We start from the raw sequence: 20,278 nt of genomic DNA, 5'->3' as shown, positions 1-20,278 counted from the left end.
GAAATGGACAGTCTAAAGAAACTTAAAGTGTTTACACCTGCAAAACCTCCAGCAAACAAAAAGGTCATTGGCACTTGATGGGTCTACAGAATCAAAAAGAAGCCAAATGGTGAGTCATTATACAAGGCCAGACTTGTAGCTCAGGGTTTCGCTCAACGTTATCCTGAGGACTACACAAATACCTATTCACTGACAGTTCGAACTGAGAGTGTAAAAATTGCTTTAGCAACTGCAACTATCCTTGGTTTAGAAGTTTTCCAGTTCGATGTTGACACGGCTTATCTACATGCAGACCTAGATGAAGAGATCTACGTGAAAGGTCCTCCAGGATTCCGACAGCAAGAAGGGGATACCTGGTTTCTAAACAAAAGTCTTTATGGTCTGAAACAGTCTGGTTTAATATGGTATTTATGTCTTACTAACAAACTAAATTCAATGGGCTTTATTAAGTCTGAAACTGATGAGTGAGTGTTCACAAAAAGATCTAACAATGCATATGAGATCGTTCTTGTTTATGTTGATGATATTGTTTATATTGGTCCAAATAAGCAAATGAGTGAAATTTTTGCCAAAGCTTTGCAGAGATTCTTCACATTGAAATCATTAGGTCATATTAGCTTATTTAGGTGTTCAGATTGAAAAAACACAGAAGGGGTTTAGTCTTTCACAAGAGGATAAAATTGAACAAATTTTGCATCATTGCAACATGAAAGATGCTAACACAACAAAGACACCCATGCAAACAGATTTTCACAACTTGACACAAGAAGCAAGTCCTGAGTTCGAGGATCAAACACTTTATCATTCAGTTATTGGGTCACTGTTGTACATTAGTAGTTGGACCAGACCCGACATTGCACTTAGTGTTAATCTCTTGTCTCGACACGTAGGTTAGGCAAAACAGTTTCATTGGACATGCGTTAAGAAATTATTGAGATACCTAAAATACACTAAACACAAGAAGTTATTGTTAGAACCAACACATACTGATTATGCAGAATTATGTTGTTATGCAGATTCTGATTGGGCAAGTGATAAGAAATCACGTAAAAGTACTTCAGGTTATATGATGTTCTTAAATGGATGTCCTGTTTATTGGCAAGTACGTAAACAGAATTTTGTTTCTTGTTCATCTACCGAAGTTGAATATGCTTGTGTTTCAGATGCATGTAATTCTCTAACTTGGTTTGATGCTTTAGTCACAGATATCTGGACGCACGCGATCCGACCAATCACCATGATGGAAGATAATGAATCGGTGGTTTATATTTCTGAATCACATTTCACAGGTTCTAGGTCCAGACACATTGACATCCGTTATCAAAACATAAAACATTTAGTGAAAAAAGGTTTTGTTAAAATGCAGTATGTATCTACACATGATCAAATTGCAGACATGCTCAACAAACCACTTCCAGCAACTCAACACGAGTATCTGCGTAAGAAGATGTGCCTTATTTGATGATGTACCTGATATTCGCTCAACTGGCAAAAGAAGGGGATTGTCACTGCGTTTTTTATTTACCAGCTGAGCTCTCATTTCTGGACTATCAGACTTTCCGTAGCATGCCAAGAATTGTTATCAGTAAGCTAAACTGCACAAGTCTGTCCACCCACATTCCTTCACACTCTTTCCTTTGTTCTTTTGCCAAGAAAAGTCTGACTGCTGAGAAGCAGCTGGCACGAACTTTATTTCAAAATGTAACCAATTAGATCAGTAAGATGTTTTATTTTCTTCTTTACAATAAATATGAGTTTAATTAGAAGATGTATTCCGGTTTTATTTTTCAAAAGTATACACAAGGAAAATGCCACAATCCAGGCAATTACCCCAGGAAGGTAACGGGGCTGATTGCCTCTGACATGACGAACCGCTGCGGAGGGGGTCTTTGGACCAGAACCGTCCTGTAGGGACGGGGAAGAAGGAGAGGCACCTCGGAAGACCAAGAGGAACAGGCAAGTTCCTTGAAGGTCAGAGGAATCTCTCCAATTCGGCGGCGGAGGCAGCAGCCATTGTGGCTCTCAAGAAGCTGGGGCAACCGGACTAAGTATTGAGCAGGAGCAGTGAATGCAACAGAGTTTTTGAAGCCGGGTGAGTGACAGCCAACCCACAGGCGAAATAACAACAACAACAACAAAATTATTTTAAAACGTGAAACCCCCAGCGTAAAACTAGCGGCTAACAGGCATGGGGGAAGAAAAGAGGATGTAAGCGAAATTTAAAGGGACAAAACCCCAAAAAGAATATTGACTTTTGAATAAAATTAACTGGAAAATTTTAAGAATTAGAAGAAACAACCCCAAAATTGACTAAAGGATTGGAAAGAAAATAAATAGATCTGTTCTTGTTGAAGACTAAGAAAAATAAAACACAATTGGATATTAAGCCCTACAACAGAAGTGCTTTATACCTAAAAAAAATAAAAAAAATGAGGAGAAAAGTATTCTTTAATTTGGACTGGACTATAAAACTGATTTGGTATTTTTAAAGTTAAAAAGAAGAAAAAAGAAGCTAGATTGTTAACAAAGATTGATATAAAATGGACACTCTGTTAAACAATTAAGAGAATTGTGGATTCTAGTGAGACATCTTCAGGGGAAAAAAGAGCACTACAATTTGGAATCTTTGTTTTGGAAACTTTGAACTATCTATCAGTGATAATAGCTGTGAGAACTTTCGGGGAGGATTGCTTTGTCTGCTAGAGGCTTGACTTTGGGGAAAAAAAGGAAAACAACGGAACTTTTAAATCTGGAACAATAGTAATATAGAAAGAATAAAATGGCGCAGGAAATTAGAGAAATGATGGAAATGATGTATTTGTTGTGGAAAGCAGAAATAAGAGGAATAATTATGATGCTACATGGAGAATCGAAACTTGAGGATCCAAAAACTGAGAGAGAGCATGTTCAAGCTGACAAGGAAACAAAGATGGAGAAGCAAGACACAGAGACTGAAAACAAAGAAGATAAAGAGAATGAGATTAATTTTGGAAAACTAATTGAATATATGGATAGTAATAATAAAAAGGAGGTTTTTAGAGGTTACATTGGGATTAACAATGGAAAAAATAGAAAAGGCACAAACAGACAAAGAAGGAGAGAAGGGAGAAATAGAACACAAAAAATTTAAATGATTACACTGGGATTAACAGTGAAAAGAAAAAAAAGAGGAAAAGGATGGGAATCAGCAGGAAATGCAGGGCAAAATAGAAGAGTTCAGATTTGTGAAACACAGAATGATTACACTGGGATAAACAGTGGGATAAATAATGGGGAAGTAAGAAAAGGAGAAAAGAGATGGGAAACAATGGGAAATTTAGGGCAAAAGAGGAGAGCTCAAGATTTCAAAGTACAAAAGAAAAAAAGGGGAAAGAAAAAAGTAAAAATAAAAATGGGAAGGGAGAAAAAGAAATGAAAGAGAAAGATGCTATATGTATTTAGAATTGAAATATGAATTGTAGTAAAAAAAATGGGAAACCATATGATTGCAAAAATGAAATTAATAATAATTGGAATATTTGTATTGTATCTTTGAAACTTAGATAATGATAACCTTTGTTTTTTTTTTAATTTCATTTTTTTAAAAGAAATATGAATAAGTTTAAATTGTAACAATTGAAATACCTTTAATGGTATATGATGGTGAAAGTGGAAAGGATTAAGTTGTGGCTTGGATAACAGCTAGAATACTTTAAAGTTAATTAGGGAAACTGTAATGGTTGGAATATTTTTAACTCTTTAATTCTATAATGTGAAGAAAGTAGAAATGATTAATTGTAATAATTGAAATACTTCCAGTTGTCTATTATGTTGAAAGCAGAATTGGCTATAATTAATTGATTTGTAAGGAATTGGATTACATGGAAATAATTGGAATATTCATGTTTATATTGATTAATATAAAAAAAGATAGTTATATAACTAACTGATTATATTAAAATGTTGGATTTGTATTATCAAAGGAAATGTATGTTATAAAATAAGCGGATTTATTATAATCATAAGAATTAAACTGCTGTAACATTACATAACTAACCAAGGTGAGGAAAGATATACAAATAGATGACAATGGGAAGGGGTATAATACAGAATAGAAGGGAAAAACTGAATTTAATTAAGATTAGAGATGAGAATGAAGGGTAATATTGGTTCTTAAAAAATAGATGAGAAATGAATATGGCAAAAAGGAAATATTGAAATTATAAATTAAAATTGAAATGACTAAATACTATCTAAATTTGTGAACTGGCAAAATACTCTGTTCAAAGAAAATACATTGTATGTTTGTATGTCTGTCTGTCTAAAAAATAAAAAAAACTTGATTAAAAAAAAGAAAGAATAATAGTCATTGAAGGTGATTAAGAAGACAAAGGCATAATTTACTGTCCGTTTGAAAAGTGAATTTCAAAACTACAGCTTCTTCAATCCCGAACAGATTGCAGCCCCTCCCCTCCCAGCAGATAGCTTCGGAGTTCAACTCCAGAAGCCGTTTGCCAGCTTACAGCTGTACTGAAGGGTTCCGAGGGGAAGTTCTTTGACACACCCTGGCCGGATGGATCATAAAAGCTGATAGGATGCCAGTTCCTTCAGTTAGAAGGCAGAAGAGCAACACTCTAGGGAAAAATCCTTCGGAGATCTGTTCCCAGGCATGTGTTCAGTTAGCCGTGTTCCCATGTTCCCTTTCCCCCACTCCCTTTCCCTCCCTTAATTTCCTATTTTCTTTTCTTCTTGTAATATATAGTATATATAAAATATATTACATTTTATATAATAAAATAAAACGATAAATGAGAAAGATAAGTTGTCTCATTAAGATGAGCCACAGGAAATCCTTTTCCAATTCCTGTAACAGATAGCATCGTGCTGTCTTTACAGGCCAACAGTCCTCAGCCTTCCTCAGGCTCACGAAGAAACTTTTACCTCAGAAAAATACTCCTGGCTCTTAGGGCACTTCTGGTCCCATAACCTGTCAGGGAATTGTGTAGCCAGTGTCCAAATGGAGTCAGATACACTGACATGAACCAGTGGTTTTATATAAATAAATATATTTACAGTAAATAAGATAAGCAAATAGGAGCATCGACAGGTAAATCAACACAGCAGGAACATCATGAGTTAAATCACAGAGAGCACACAAGGCACACAGAGGAAAAAAGGCAGGAAACAAGGAAACTCCCCCCTTTACTCTCATAGCAACCAATTACAGCTCAGATTCCCTCATGCAGTGGCCCACTTTCTTTAACCAATTAGCTATAACTGTGTGTTCTTACTTATTATCCAATCCTTTACTGCTCTAGCTATTAACAGATATTTAAATCAGTAGCGGTTGGAATTTTTCTCCTATAGTTATTTAGTATTTTCTATTGGAAGGATATGAATGAATTAGTTCCCTGATATAAAACTTGCATATTTATCTATTTATAAAATTCTAATCAATGAGTTATAATTAACAAAAGTAATATCAGAAAACTACAGCCTACCTCATGTTACCTGCCATAAGAAGACATAGATTGTAGATATGAGAAAAGATGAAGAGAAAAAGTATGGTACTGAAAAACATTGTCATCCAAGACCCATGATCCTCTCGAAACATTTTCAACCGAAGTAGCTGACCTGCAAAGATAAGATATTAAAAATGTATTCAGATTTCTCAAAGAGCTTCCTACTATTCTAGAAAAGACAGAGAATGGTACAGATTTTGTAAACATGCCAAGGTTTAGCTTCAGCTCCATGAATGATTCCTACTTATACTGAAGCAGAGAGTAAACTTCTCTGCCCCTTGCAATGTGGCTTGAAAAGTTATGAGTCAAATTCATGTTTCATCCATGCAACATTCCCTAGACAATAGTTCTATTACAAAAAATGTTGTTTTTAAATGGCTCCCACTGAGCAAGACTTTCTTCAGAAATCCTTTTCCTCTACAGCAGTGGTTCTCAACCTTCCTAATGCCGCGACCCTTTAATACAGTTCCTCATGTTGTGGTGACCCCCAACCAGGGGTGGGTTCTAAATTTTTTTACTACCGGTTCTGTGGGCGTGGCTTATTTTGTGGGCGTGGCTTGGAGATCATGTGACTGAGTGGGCGTGGCTAGCTGGTCATGTGACCGGGTGGCCGTGGCTATGTGTATAGGGACTACTCAGAGGGCTGAAAAAAGTCATTTCTGACAGGTCCTCGCACTTTTGACTGGTCCTCACACTTATGACCATCCTCACATTTATGCCCGTGCAGCATTCTTAACAACCATGTCACTCATTTCACAACTGCTTCTTTTCACCATGGTGATAAGATAGGGCAAAAAACGTAAAATGTGATGATAGTCGTAAATTCGAGATCTGGTCAAAAGTGCGAGGACCAGTCAAAAATAACTTTTTCAGCCCTCTGAGTAGTCCATGTGCACAAAAGGACTACCCAGAGGGCTGAAAAAAGTGATTTCTGACAGGTCCTCACACTTTTGACCTGTCTTCGCACTTATGACTGGTCATCATTTATGCCCATTGTAGCATTCTTAACAACCGTGTCACTCCTTTCACAACTGTTTCTCTTCACCATGGTGACAAGATAGGGCAAAAACGTAAAATGTGAGGACAGTCGTAAGTTCGAGGACTGGTCAAAAGTGTGAGGACCAGTCAGAAATAACTTTTTCAGCCCTCTGAGTAGTCCAGCAATAGAGAGAGATGAAGGAAGGGAAGGGAAATTAGAGTAGGAGTGAGGGTAAGAGAGGGAGGAAGAGAGGAGGAGAAGGAGAAAGGAAGAGGAAGTAGGGAGGAGAAGAAGAGGGGGAGGAAGAGAAAGTAAGAAGGAAAGAAAAGAGAGAGGTGGTAGGTTTGAGGAGAAAGATTGCTGTACAATAAAAAAAATGAAAGGGAAGAAAACCAACCCCAAACAAATATAAAGATATTAAGATAAAGAATGAATTGTTAAACTTTAAAGAATAAAAGAGAGCAAATATGAATAAATAACAATTATTAGAAACACACATACAAACATACAATGTATTTTCTTTGAACAGAGTATTTGGTCGGTTCACAAATTTAAACAGTGTTTAGTCATTTCAATTAAATTTACAATTTCTATATTTCCTTTTTGCCATATTTATTCCTCATCTATTTTTTGTAAAAAAAACCAATATTACCCTTCATCCTCATCTCTAATCTTAATCAAATTCAATTTTTCCCTTCTATTCTATATTATACCCCTTCCCATTGTCATCTATTTTTATATCCATCCTCACATTGGTTAATTATGTAATATTACAGTTGTTTAATATAAATTCAACATTTTAATATAAATCAATTAGTTATATAACTACCTTTTTTGTATATTAATCAATATGAACATGAATATTCCAATTATTTCCATGCAATCCAATTTCTTACAAATCAATTAATTATATTTACCAATAATAATAGTCCAAATAATTTCCCCCATATATTCCTCCAAACCACAACTTAACCATTTCTGCTTTCAACACAATATACAATTAATAGTATCTCAATTATTACAATTCCCTAGTTAAATAGAGCTTTTTTCTTTTGTGTTTTAAAATCTTGAACTCTCCTCTTTTCCTTAAATTTCCCATTATTTGCACCTACCTTTTTTGGTGAGGAAAAAGAAAAGAAATCTGCCTGCCTAATTTTCCAACGTTGCAGCAACAGCAAAGCCAACAGCCTGCTTTAGTTTCAGTTTTGTTTTTCAGCATAGCTAGGGGGAAAAAAATCTGTTCCAGCAAGCTGCAGAGCCCTGAGCAAAACAGCTGAGAGCAAATCAGCTGAGAGTCGGGAGCCGATCTAATCAAGGGCTAATTAGCCTATGCTGAAGCTCTGCGGGCCAATAAAATTACAAAAAAACACTGAACCATTTCTTAAATTGCTGGCTCGCCCGCCCCTCGCCCACCACTATTTATTGGCAATAAATAGTGGTGCGGAGGGGTGGGGCAAGGCAGCAATTTAAGAAACGGTTGGGCTGAACCCTCTAGAATCGGCAGAATCCCACCACTGGCTATAGGGCAGCCCTTTGAAGCCCCGCGGCAAAAATTTAAACAGTTTTTTTTCCTCTAGCCATCAGCTGGGACTCAGGAGGCAGCAATAGATTGGGAACGGGCGGGGTAAGCGAACGGCCGGCGATCCAACAGAGCAGAGAGTGAGGGTGAGTGAAGGTGTGGGGGGGGGCGAGAGAGGGCTTTGGCGACCCCTGTGAAATGGCCGTTCGACCCCCAAAGGGGTCGCAACCCCCAGGTTGAGAACCGCTGCTCTACAGCCTGTTTTTCCACATTCAGTACTTTTTGATGGATCTGTTGATGTATCATATTGGAAAGTCGATCTGACAAACGTATTATTATTATCTGAAGCAGATATTTGAACAGTACTGCTTCCATTCCAGGTGCAGAAACACCCAATAGTTTAATCTTATTTGGCTTATATTACAATTTAAGGTGGAAAGCTATATTAGACTGTACATGGAACATTTATTTTTTCTTCACACGCAATGGTTTGCCTTCAAGGCTTCTGATATATTTGATCAAGAAGAACCTGTGAGAAAAATATATTAATACTAGTTGCCCTTAGACTATTTATGGGACAATGTCCAGGAAAACTTGGCTAATGAGAGGACAGTCCTGCAAAATGGGAAATCTTTCTAAGGATGCAAGAAAAGGAAAATGTAATATGTAGTATAGAATCATTTATCAGTTTAATTTGTTAATGTTGAAAGTTCTTGTTGAAGTATTTTGACTCTTGAAAGTTACTGCTTGAAACTATTCAGCACACAAATTATCAAAGCAATTATTACATGATTGAGTGACTGAATTTCAATGAGGATTTGACTGTAGTAGGACTAAGGCTAGATCTGTATATGCAGCAGTAAGATGAAGTGATTAATATCCTGGTGCTATTATTTGGCTGTCACACTTTAGGCAGCAGGTTGAGAGTATCTTGTTAAAAATTATCCCATTTATAGCCTCATTGCAATCAGAAATCTATGCTTCATATAGTGGCACATGGGAATGTAAGTGCAGGCTTCTCATCCACCTTATTTTTGTTGTGTATTTATGTGTGTGTGCATGTTCATATATATACAGTACATACACTATGTACCAAAGTTAGACCCTTTAGACAAGGATATAAATTATATAACATTTTTGAACTGATTGCCATTTTCTTCTAAACACTTCCTTACTTGTTTGATGCATGACTTTTAAATATTACTAAATATAGCAACATTTTACCTGAAAAAAAAAACTAATAAATTTAGGAACATATTTTATGTATGCGATTGGCATATGAGGTCTGATTTTTGGTACACCCTGTATATGCCACAAAATGCCGTACTGGTAGTCCCACAAAGATCACAAGGTTGTTTTTAAGCAAAGAACCAGAGAGAAAAAAATGGGATGTTGCAGCACAATTATTTGTTTGGAAATCTATTCATCTGCCCCCTGTAAGGTCATGGAAGCATGGCCAACAAAGGCCAACCGCTTTGACTTGAAGGGTTAGGTCAAGGTTACTACTTTGATATTATTTCAGGAACATCAGAACTATGTTTTAGACTAATGACTTATGGTGGTGTTGTAGTTAGAATGCAGTATTGCAGGCTAATTCTGCTGACTGCCAGCAGTTTGATTCTCACCGGCTCAAGGTTGACTCAACTTTCCATCCTTCTGAGATTGGTAAAATAAGAACTCAGATTGTTGGGGACAATATGATGACTATGTAAACTGCTTAGAGAGGGCTGTACAACACTATAGAGCGGAATGTAAGGCTAAGTTCTAAGTGCTAAGAAGAAGACTACAACAAGCCACCACTATATGGATATTCCTCACTTACTATCACAATTGGGACCAAAATTTAAATTGCTAAGCAAGGCAGTTGTTAAGTGTGCATTGTCTGATTTTACACAATTTGTGTAATATCACTACAGTTATTAAATGAATCACATGGTCATTAAACAAATCCAGCATTGTCCAATGACTTTATTGTTGGAAGTCTGCTGGGAAGGTCACAAATTGCAATCACATGATTCCAAGACAGTGCAACTGTCATAAATACACCGTTGCCAAGCACCTGAATTTTGATCATGTGACCTTGGGGATGGTTGTAAAGTGTGAGGACTGGTCATAAATTTCTTTTTTCAATGCTATTGTAACTTTGAACTTAAAGGAATGGTTGTAAGGAATGGTTGTAAGTCCAGGACAACCTGTATTGCAGCCAAGAAACTACATGGTTCATCAATGTAATCACTATGAGTTGACCTTGACTTACAAATACCTTTTAATGAGCGGTAACATAAAGCATCATAAGATATGGATTGGCTTAAGGCAGTAGTGGCAAACCTATGGCATGTATGCTAGAGGTGGCACTTAGAGCCCTCTCTGTGGGCACAGGGGCCATTGCCCCAGCCCAGCTCCATCAAGTTTCTCACCGTCATTTGCAGGGAAACAAAAGTTTGTGGAACTAAAAAAAAAATTACTCAATCAATTTCAACTTCTCTTGAAAGAAAAATATCTTGCAAAGTTGGAATTGATTACGTGAACTTTTCTTTTTAGTCCCACAATCTTTTGTTTCCCTGCACACGATGGCGAGAAATGTGACAGAGAAACACGACGGAGCTGGAAATCAGGTAGGCAAAGAAATGTTTGGGGTGGGTGTCGGCAACCCGTGGCTCCAGAGCCACATGCGGCTCTTTCATCCCTCTGCTGCGGCTCCCTGTCGCCCTGTTGCGGCAGTGGATGAAAGTGCTGTTGTCCTGTTGCGGCGGTGGTGATGGCTGGGGACTTAGTGCAGGAGCAAAGCGCCCCTGCACTTGCCTTTGTGCAAAACAGCATTCCGCCTTCATTGCAGTACATTTGCTGTTGCTGCCTCCATGGCCTGCCTGCTGCTCTCGCAGTGCCTTGCACAGCACAGTGAAATTTAGCGTGCTTCACAATGGGGGAGACAGGGTCCCCTCCTCCTGGAGCCCATTACAATGCAGAGCCACAATGTGACCCTGTGTCATTGTTGGCTCACTCTCACCTCCTGGATGTCAGTTGGCTAAAGAGCTGCCGGTGTTGTGATACCCCGCCTCCCCGCTGGCCAGCTGGTGTTTGGCTCTCCGCCACCAGAATCCCACCACCCATCACCAGTTCAGGGGTTCCTTTCCCCTCCGTGGGAGAGGGGGGAGGGAAAGAGAAAGAGGGGGGAGGGGGGAAACAGAAGGAGAGAAAGAGAGAAAGAGAAAGAGGAGGGAAGAGAGAGAGAGAAATTATATTACAAAAGTTTTTCTTTTTTATTGTTGCTAAACGTAATATTTCAAAAGCAGGAAAAAAAATGAAGGGGCATAAAAGTGCATTTATCACATTTTTCTTAGAACAATTAGATGAACTCTGCCTTGTTTATCTTTATTTTAAGTAGTAAAACCTCAGTATTCAGGTTAAATTGCTGTGTTGGCACTTTGCAATAAATAAGTGGGTTTTGGGTTGTAGTTTGGGCACTTGGTTTCTAAAAGGTTCACTATCACTGGTTTAAGGCATCCATTTTCTACCTTTAAATCTTCATTTGACAAAAACAAAATTATCAAAAGATCCTTAAAAAAATAATAAAAATTGGATGTTGGTATTTTCTGCAACCTCAAAACCAGTTGTCCATTCTTCTTCTATAGATATTTACAGAGATTAGTTTGTTCAGAAAATTATTTGAATGGTTATATTAATGTGCCATTATCAAAAGACCCAAAATAAACCCACACATTATATGAAAAATGGGAACAAAGTAATAGTTTACAACATCGTTTAATTACTGAGATAATTTCAACCTTTTTTCATTGATGTCAACGTTTCCTCATCAAACATTTGTTTTGTTGCAACACAGAACAAATAGCAGCATTTCTCTGTTTCCTATCAGCTTCCATGGTTTAATAGTTACGATTATCTTATGGAAAACAGCAAACACACATGATCAGTACATCATTCTGGTCTCATTTGAAAGTGTCAATTTGGCACAGCTCATAGTTAATTTCAGGCAACAATGTAATACAGTGATGACCTGAGAGGTTTTCTTTAATTGATTCCCATTTCTAAAGGTTTCCCAATGTATATCGCTGAGAAACTGTGCACATGTATCCAAGCAAGTCATTAAAAAAAATTAAATTAACAAAGCATTTGTTTTTGAAACCGTATTACTGGAACTTGAAAGTACAACATGGAAAGCTTTCTTTCGATTTGAAAGAAAGGGTGACAACCAAGAGCAGAATCCTAAACCATCCATTTCTATCTCCTTTAATTAAGTTTAGAACCAGAGGTTCTTGTGTCAAATCTATTTATTTGAAAGATGCCATCTGTTTCCCAAAAACTATGTCAAAATGTGAGCCTGTAAAAGGCGAAAGATTTATACGATCTGAAGAGAAACCAGAGAATCTGAAGAGAAACCAGAGTATGTCAAAATGTGAGTCTGGGGGGTGGAGCCTGACAGCCTGATGAGCCGGTAAGAGTTTTTCCTGGTTCCGGAATAGTGGGCCGATAAAATTTATCATCTAACTAAAATGGACAGAAAGTTGTGAAGGTCTGTATGATTATCTGGGCCAACAGCGGAGGAAAAAAGAGAGTTGTTTGGGACAGTGAAAAACCGATAAAGAGTGTTTAAAGTGTGGGGCCTAATCGCTGTTGTTGGAATGCCACAGAAGAATGTTTGAAATTGTTTTTAGACAGCAGCTAGCTTCAAGGAGTGATTAATAACTTTACAACCTCACACGGTTAAGCAGCCCGTTTTATTACGGACAAAAAAGAAAAACAGGAAAAAAAAAAAAACACCCGCTGGAAGCAGAAGGTTTATTTGATTGTTGCCCAGGCTTTGAAGATTTATGCCACTGAAAAAACAAAAAGGTGTTAGTAAATATAAGTGGCAACGTATCCATCCTTCAAATCACACCGCGGCACGATTAAAAAGACAATCTCTGGGTGAATTGGAGCAAGAGAGCTCAGAAAGTGAAACAATAATGGCAGCGAAAACTGGCTCACAGCCAGCAATAGTCGATGAACTCAGAGAAATGCTGACTAGCACTAAAGAAGCGATATTGAAAAGAATGGATGATTATGCAGAAAAAGTTGACAAGCGCATGGACCAATTAGCTATAAATATTAGTCATAATGATAAACAGATTAAGCTTCTTAGAATGGAAACTGACCAATTAGGGAAACAAATGAGGCAGTTGGAAGAAAAGCACTCTCTGGAGTTTGATGAGCATGAGAAAAGGCTGATTTCTCTGGAAGATCAAAGCAGAAGATCATCAATACGAATTTGAAATTTACCAGAGATGACAGGAGAGGACTTGAGGAAATTGATCCCACGATGGTTTAAAGAAATAATCCCTAATTTGGCCACGGGAGAAGAGGACATTGAACGCGTCCACAGAGTGGGCGTTTTCAGAGCTGGATTTCGCCCCAGAGACATTTTGGTAAAATTTTCTAATTATTATAAAAAAGAGCAGCTGATGATGAAACTGAGGTCGTTAGCTGTGCTGAAGTTTCAAGGATCTACAGTTCAAGTTTATAATGATCTTTGTTATCAAACAATTAAGTGGAGGCATAGCATTAAATCAATCACCGAAGAGCTCAAGAGAAGGGAGATAAAGTACGCATGGGGATACCCAGTATTTATGAGGTTCATGTATGATGGGAAACAATATAGGATTACCTCTTTGGAGCAAGGCATTGAGCTACTTAAAAGTCTGGGGCTGGAATTGCAGGACGATGCTGTTCCTAAAAGTGCCAATGGTGGAGGAAGAGGAGCCACGGCAAGTGGGAAGTGAAATCGACAAGACTGAGATGATAAATCTGTAAAATATTAATACTAGAAGGCTTGCTGGTTCTGGACTGTGGGCTTCATCTCCCCCCCACTTTAAGGGAATGGCTGGAGCATTAGACTACTGGGGATTTAGTGGGGGGAAAAGAGTTTGGGGAGATTTGGGGGTGGGGGGTGGGGAAGGGGGGTAGGTTATGAGTGTTATTTAGTTGAGGTCATTTTGTGTTTTCTTATATGTTGGTTTAAGTTAAAGTGCACAAGAGATCGTAAAGAATTTGTATGTGCTGAATATGGATAAAACTATAAGAATTGCAACACTCAGTGTCAAAGGTTTGGGGGCAGTAGTGAAAAGGAGGAGAATCGAACAATTGTTAAACAAGGAAAGATCTGACATCATTTTCTTGCAGGAAACTCACCAGGATAAGGAGGGAGTAAATGAAGTGCGTTTGAAGTGGTCACTTCCTTATGAAAAGTCACTGGGGACTTCAAAAAAATAATGGGGTGGCCATACTGATTTCTAAAAGAACTGGATTTATTATGGAGAGTATAAAAAAAGATGCGGTGGTTAGTTTAGACTTTATGGTAAAAAAAAGACTATAGAGAAGCAGTTAGATGGAAGGTGACTACAAGGAGTCTTAAAAATGAGAAAGTGGTTGAGAAAATGCAAAAGGAGATATCAGAATTGTGGGAAATTAATGAAAAAGGAGAAATAGCAACGAGAATGGTGTGGGACACCATGAAGGTGGTGATACAGGGAATATGTATTAGGGAAGCCTGTAGTGTTAAAAGGCAAGAAACTGCATTACGGGAAAAATTAGAGGAACAGATTAAGAAATTGGAAAAAGAGTACTGGCATACAAGAAATAAACAGAAAGTAATAGAATTACAAGCTAAAAAAAAAGAATTAGAGAATAAAAATTTAGAGGAAGTTCAGAATAATTTAATATACATGAAAAGAGATTTTTTTGAAAATAGCAATAAAAATTCTAAGATGCTTGCCAGGCTCACACAAAAGGAGAAAGCTAAAAATTCAATAGGTATAGTGAAAGATAAATTGGGGAATTATTGTAGTACAATGAAAGGAAAGTTAAAAATATTCCAGGAATTTTATCAAGAGTTGTACAAGGGTAAGGAGGTTAAGAAGGATAGAATGGAAGCTTATATTGGGAAATATATAAAAAGGGGTGTGGAAACGGAGCATAAAGAATTAATGGAAAGGAGTATACCGCAAAGGGAAATTGCAGAAGTAATTGAAAGTTTAAAGGTGGGTAAATCACCTGGGGTAGACGGATTAGGAACAGAATTCTATAAAACATTTAAAACATTATTAGTACCGAAATTATTAAAGCTGTATAATGCAATATTAGAAGGGAAAAGATTCCAGAATCATGGGAGCAGTCGTTAATAATATTAATACTTAAACCGGAAAAGGATTCGACGCTCCCTGACTCGTACAGACCAATATCATTAATAAATCAAGATGCAAAAAATTTTTCAACTATTTTAGCAAGAAGAATGAATAATTTTATAGGTAATTATATAAGGGAAGATCAATGTGGATTTGTAATGGGCCGTCAAATGCATAATTTGGTTGGAAGAATGCTAAATGTAATTCATGAGATCAAAAATCTAAAGCTTAAAGTGGGGATGTTAGCGTTAGATATCTTTAAGGCCTTCTATTGTGTGAGCTGGCAAGCATTAAAGATGGTAATAGACAGAATGGGGTTTGGAAATAAATTTAAAGGTGTAATAGATCAATTATATTCTCAAAACTCTGCTTTAGTGGTACTGAATGATGGAGTTACAGACAAGATACAACTCGCCAGAGGAACAAGGCAAGGGTGCCCACTCTCACCTGTCCTATTTGTATTGGTTATGGAACTATTGGCCAATGCATTAAGAGATGACGGGGAGATAGAAGGGATAGATAAAATAAAACTAAATATGTTTGCTGACGATGCATTGTTAACAGTTAAGAATATAGTGGATACGATGGAAAGAATTGGATGGCATCTAAAAGAATTCGAAGAAATAACTGGATTAAGAATAAATTGGTCAAAATCTGAGTTGATGCTGTTTAATTACACTAAAAGGGAAGAGAAGGATTGGGAAGGGAAGCAAAGCGAAATGAGAATTAAAGATCATATTAAATACCTGGGAGTTAGAATTACAAAAAATTTGGAGAAGTTAGAAAAGGAAAATTTAGCCAGTTTAAAGAAGGAGATTTTGGAAAGTTTGAATAAATATAAAAGGTTGAATTTATCATGGTTTGGAAGAATTGCCTTAGTAAAAATGAAGATTTTAGCAAAGATCAATTTTGCTTTTAGGATGCTACCAATAAAAATATCAGAATTAGAATTAAAGAGTTGGCAGAATATACTGAACAACTATTGTAACGGGAATAAGAAAGCGAGGATAAATAAAAATAAGTCGTATCTAAGCCAAAAAAAGGGGGGTTTAGGACTCCCAAATATTAAATTATATTATGTCGCTAACAGGCTTAGACATGTTATAGAGGCAATTTTAGGAATAGGGGAATTGGAATGGTTGGAAGATAAATCTAAAATTAAAACCAAATTAGAATGGAAGTTGGAAAATATATTTTTTATGGAAGATGGAAAGAAATGGGCTGAGAGAATAAGCAATCCTCTCCTGAAGTTTCACTGGGAAATTTGGAGTAAATATAAAGGGAGGTTGCTTCCAAAGAACTCTTCATTATCACCGGTAGTAATTTTGGAAAAGTTCCCAGGGAATTTGAAGAATAAAGTGAATGAAATTTTAAAAGAGAAAAATAAAATGAAATTAAGGGAATTGTTAGGAGGAATGAGGACACATGGGGAATTGGAAGAGGTTCTAGGAGGAAAACGATTGTCTTGGTTAAATTATAGCCAAGTGGAACAATGGACTAAAAATTGGATAAGAGAAAATGGAGAGTGTAGAGAGTTAACGAGATTTGAGGAATTAATTGAAAAAAATCAAACTGTAAAGGAAGAAAATACGGGATAAAAGGCTTAATGAGCGGAATCTATAAAATATTGTTGGAGGAAGAGGAGAGGGGAAATTTAGGAAAGATGGTATGGGAAACCGATTTGAAGATACAAATAGGGCAACAGAGTTGGAACAGAATTTGGCAACAAAGAGTGTTGAGAAATATGTCAGTAAGAATAAAAGAGAATTACTACAAAATGGTATCGAGGTGGTACTTAACTCCGGTTAAATTAAGCAATATGAATCAGCACTATTCAGATAACTGTTGGAGAGGTTGTGGGGAAAAAGGAACGTATTTACATATGTGGCGGGATTGTAAATTTGTGCAAAAATTGTGGAAGATGGTGTTTAAGGAGATAGAAGAAATTGTAGGAATAAAGGTAGAAGAGGCACCAAAGGTAGCATTACTCTCACTATTGGAAGATATAAAATATAAAAAAGAGACTAAAGAATTGATAATAAATTTGTTGACCACAGCAAGGCTAATGATTTCTAGGAACTGGAAGATACAAGGTGTTTATAATTTGGAAGAATTGTATAAGGAAGTTTGGGATATTGCCATAAATGATAAAGTGACTTGCAATATTAAAGTAAGGAGGGGCATAATGAAGGTAAACGAATTTAATGGAATCTGGAAACAGTTCCTAATATATTATATATTATATAATATAATATATATTGCTTAACGCATTGTAAGCCGCCCTGAGTCTCCGGAGAAGGGCGGCATATAAATCAATTTTTTTATATATACATATACATATACATATACATATACATATACATATACATATACATATACATACATACATACATACATACATACATACATACATATATATATATATATATATATATATATATATGTTTTCTGGAGGAAGAGGGATACCACCATCAGAAGAAGCTTTAAGATTCTGGAAGCAGGAATGATCCCGATGGGTGGGGGAGCACTTGTTGATTGTTTGTGTTGTGGGTAAAACTGCCCTCTGCAAAGTAGTGCAACAGACCAGACAGCGAATAGATATGATGCTTGGCAAAACACACAGATAGTCACAGACTCTGAACGTTTAAAGAAAAATAAACAGTCTTTACTTGTAGTATAAAAACAAACTTGGCTTCTCAAAACAACTTCTTCAAACAATCACGGTTTAACACAAAACATAGTTTGCTTACAATTCCAGTTCTCTTCAAACACAGACACAGTTCCTTCAAGCAGTTCAACCTTCAAATAGCAGGAGCAGAAGCAGAAGCAGAAGTGAGAGCAGAAGTGAACGAACTTCCTGCCTTCCTTTATATGTCTGCTTTTCACAGCCAATTAGTCATCTTTGTAGCAGTTAAAGTTACAGAACATAGTTTTCTATATATTATCTACCCAACTGTAGGATAAGCATCCAACATTCTCCCCTTTGGGTAGACTAATATATTTACAATCTTAAACCATACTGTTCACATGTATCTATGTTTCCTACTTCCCTGTGCTTTTGTGAAATGATCAGCCACATTGTTTTCTGATGCACAATATACAAGTTCTATCATCTTGTTCATTACACATTCTCTTACATTGAGATACCGAAGATCTGTATGCTTTGTTCTAGTCCTTACAGCTATATTTGTCACCATTTTTATCGCTGCCTGATTATCTTCGTATACTATTATAGGATCTTGTATATCTATTCCTAAATCTAGCATCAGCTGCTTAATACTGATCAAATCTGTACATGACAAAGATAAACAAGAAAACTCTGCTTCCATTGTAAACATACTTAAATGCTTCTGTCTTATTGAACGCCATCATATCAAAGATTTTCCCAGAAATACAGCGATTCCTGAGGTTGATTTTCTTGTATTCACATCTGTTGCAAAACTAGCATCTGCATAAGCGGTTACATGCAATTCTTCTGATGGTTGTAGATACAATGCATGATGCATGGTATATTTCAGATATCTAAGAATACGTTTTGCTTCTTGCCAGTGTCTTTCTCTAGGTTCCGTGTTGAATCTAGCTAATTGGTTAACACTGTAAGAAATATCGGGTCTAGACCAATTGCTAATGTATGATAAACTGCCAATCAACGATTGGTATATCCCTTTATCGAACACCGGACTTTGCACATCAGTGTTGCAATAATCTTGAACCATAGGTGTCTTTGATGGTTTACACAATTCCATTCTGAACTGTTTTAATAGATTATTAATTTTATCAGTTTGGGATAATTTAAATCCTCCCCTAGTTTTTTCAATTCTTACACCTAGGTATTGTTGTATCTCCCCTAGATTTTTAATCCTGACATGAGCTTTTAATTCATCAACAATCCTGTTGGCCTCTTGCTCATTCTTTGTAATCAGAGCTATATTGTCCGTAAAAAGAAGTAATAATGATACTATTCCATCCCTTTCCATTTTAAATAAACATGGATCTGCTAATCCTGCTTTAAATCTGATATTCTTCAATGTTTTTACAACGCACTAGTTCCATTTATAACCTGACTGTTTTAACCCATACAGACTTTTCTTTAATAACCAACAGTCAGCCTTCCCATTTTCCTCAAATCCTGAGGGTTTCTTTAAATAAATTTCATGCTGTAATGGTGCATGCAGATATGCGGTCTCTACATCTAAATGGGTAACTATATATTTATTTCTAGCTGCCCATACCAACGCTGCTCTTAATGTAATGGCTTTTAAGCTTGGAGCGAATACTTCATCGTAATCATTAGGAGACTGATTAAATCCTTGAGCTACTAGCCTAGCTTTATATATTGGTATCCCATCTATCCCAGTTTTTAATTTATATACCCACTTACTACCAAGTATAGTTTTTCCTTTTGGAATTGTTACAGACTCATATACTTTCAAATTCTGCAAAGATTGTAGTTCTTTAGTCATTGCACCTCTCCACACCTTCTGGTCTTCAGGTGGAAACGTGGTCAACTCATTAAATGTAGTAGGGACTTTATTTACTTGATAGACTGTAGTTGCCTGATACCTATCAGGTGGTCTTGTTACTCTACTCAACCTTCTTGGGAGTTCAGGACTTACAGATTGCCTCTCCACCTTAACCTCTTCCTGTACTACGTCTTTCGCTGGCATTTCATTGGTAGCTTCAGGCTGTGTTTCAATGATAACCTCATTTTCAATACCTAATTTATTCCACCCTACATGCTCCATAAACCTGGCATTTGCACTGTTAACTACCGTTGCTGTTCCTTTTACCCAAAATCTGTAGGTCCTGTGGTTTGAATTATAACCAACAAATATTAATTGTTGTGCCCTACTCTGGCCCTTACGCCTTAACTGGCTGGAGTATGTACCCATGCAGGTGATCCAAATGTGTGTATGTAGCTCAAATCTGGCTTCCTTCCATGCTATACGGTATATGGAATCTTGTTAGTGGTTGTATTTATGGTGCTGTTTAAGAGTGTATTTGCACACATAATTGCTTCTCCCCATAAATTAGCCGGTAAACCTGCATCAGCTAACATTGATCTCATCAATGCTTGTAGAGTTTGTCCTCTCCTTTCAAC

The 20,278-nt window shown here is 36.8% G+C and overlaps 1 protein-coding gene and 1 pseudogene across 3 annotated transcripts in view; one reads left to right on the top strand and one right to left on the bottom strand.

The window, feature by feature from the left end:
• TMEM117 (transmembrane protein 117) overlaps positions 1–20,278 on the bottom strand; it is a 627,686-nt gene that overhangs the window by 530,790 nt on the left and 76,618 nt on the right. For all 3 annotated transcript variants that reach the window (XM_060689057.2, XM_060693247.2, XM_060689060.2), the window contains one exon: positions 5,481–5,613. In XM_060689057.2, the coding sequence (XP_060545040.1) occupies positions 5,481–5,613 (133 nt within the window). The remainder of the gene's footprint in view (positions 1–5,480; positions 5,614–20,278) is intronic.
• On the top strand, positions 12,819–13,877 carry LOC148112877 (uncharacterized; annotated as a pseudogene).

This window comes from Pantherophis guttatus, chromosome 7 (genome assembly GCF_059756535.1).
Source record: "Pantherophis guttatus breed Tessera chromosome 7, ASM5975653v1, whole genome shotgun sequence".
Lineage (NCBI taxonomy): Eukaryota > Metazoa > Chordata > Lepidosauria > Squamata > Colubridae > Pantherophis > Pantherophis guttatus.
The sequence above is the reverse complement of the archived record's forward strand: the minus strand, read 5'-3'. Positions and strand labels throughout refer to the sequence as shown.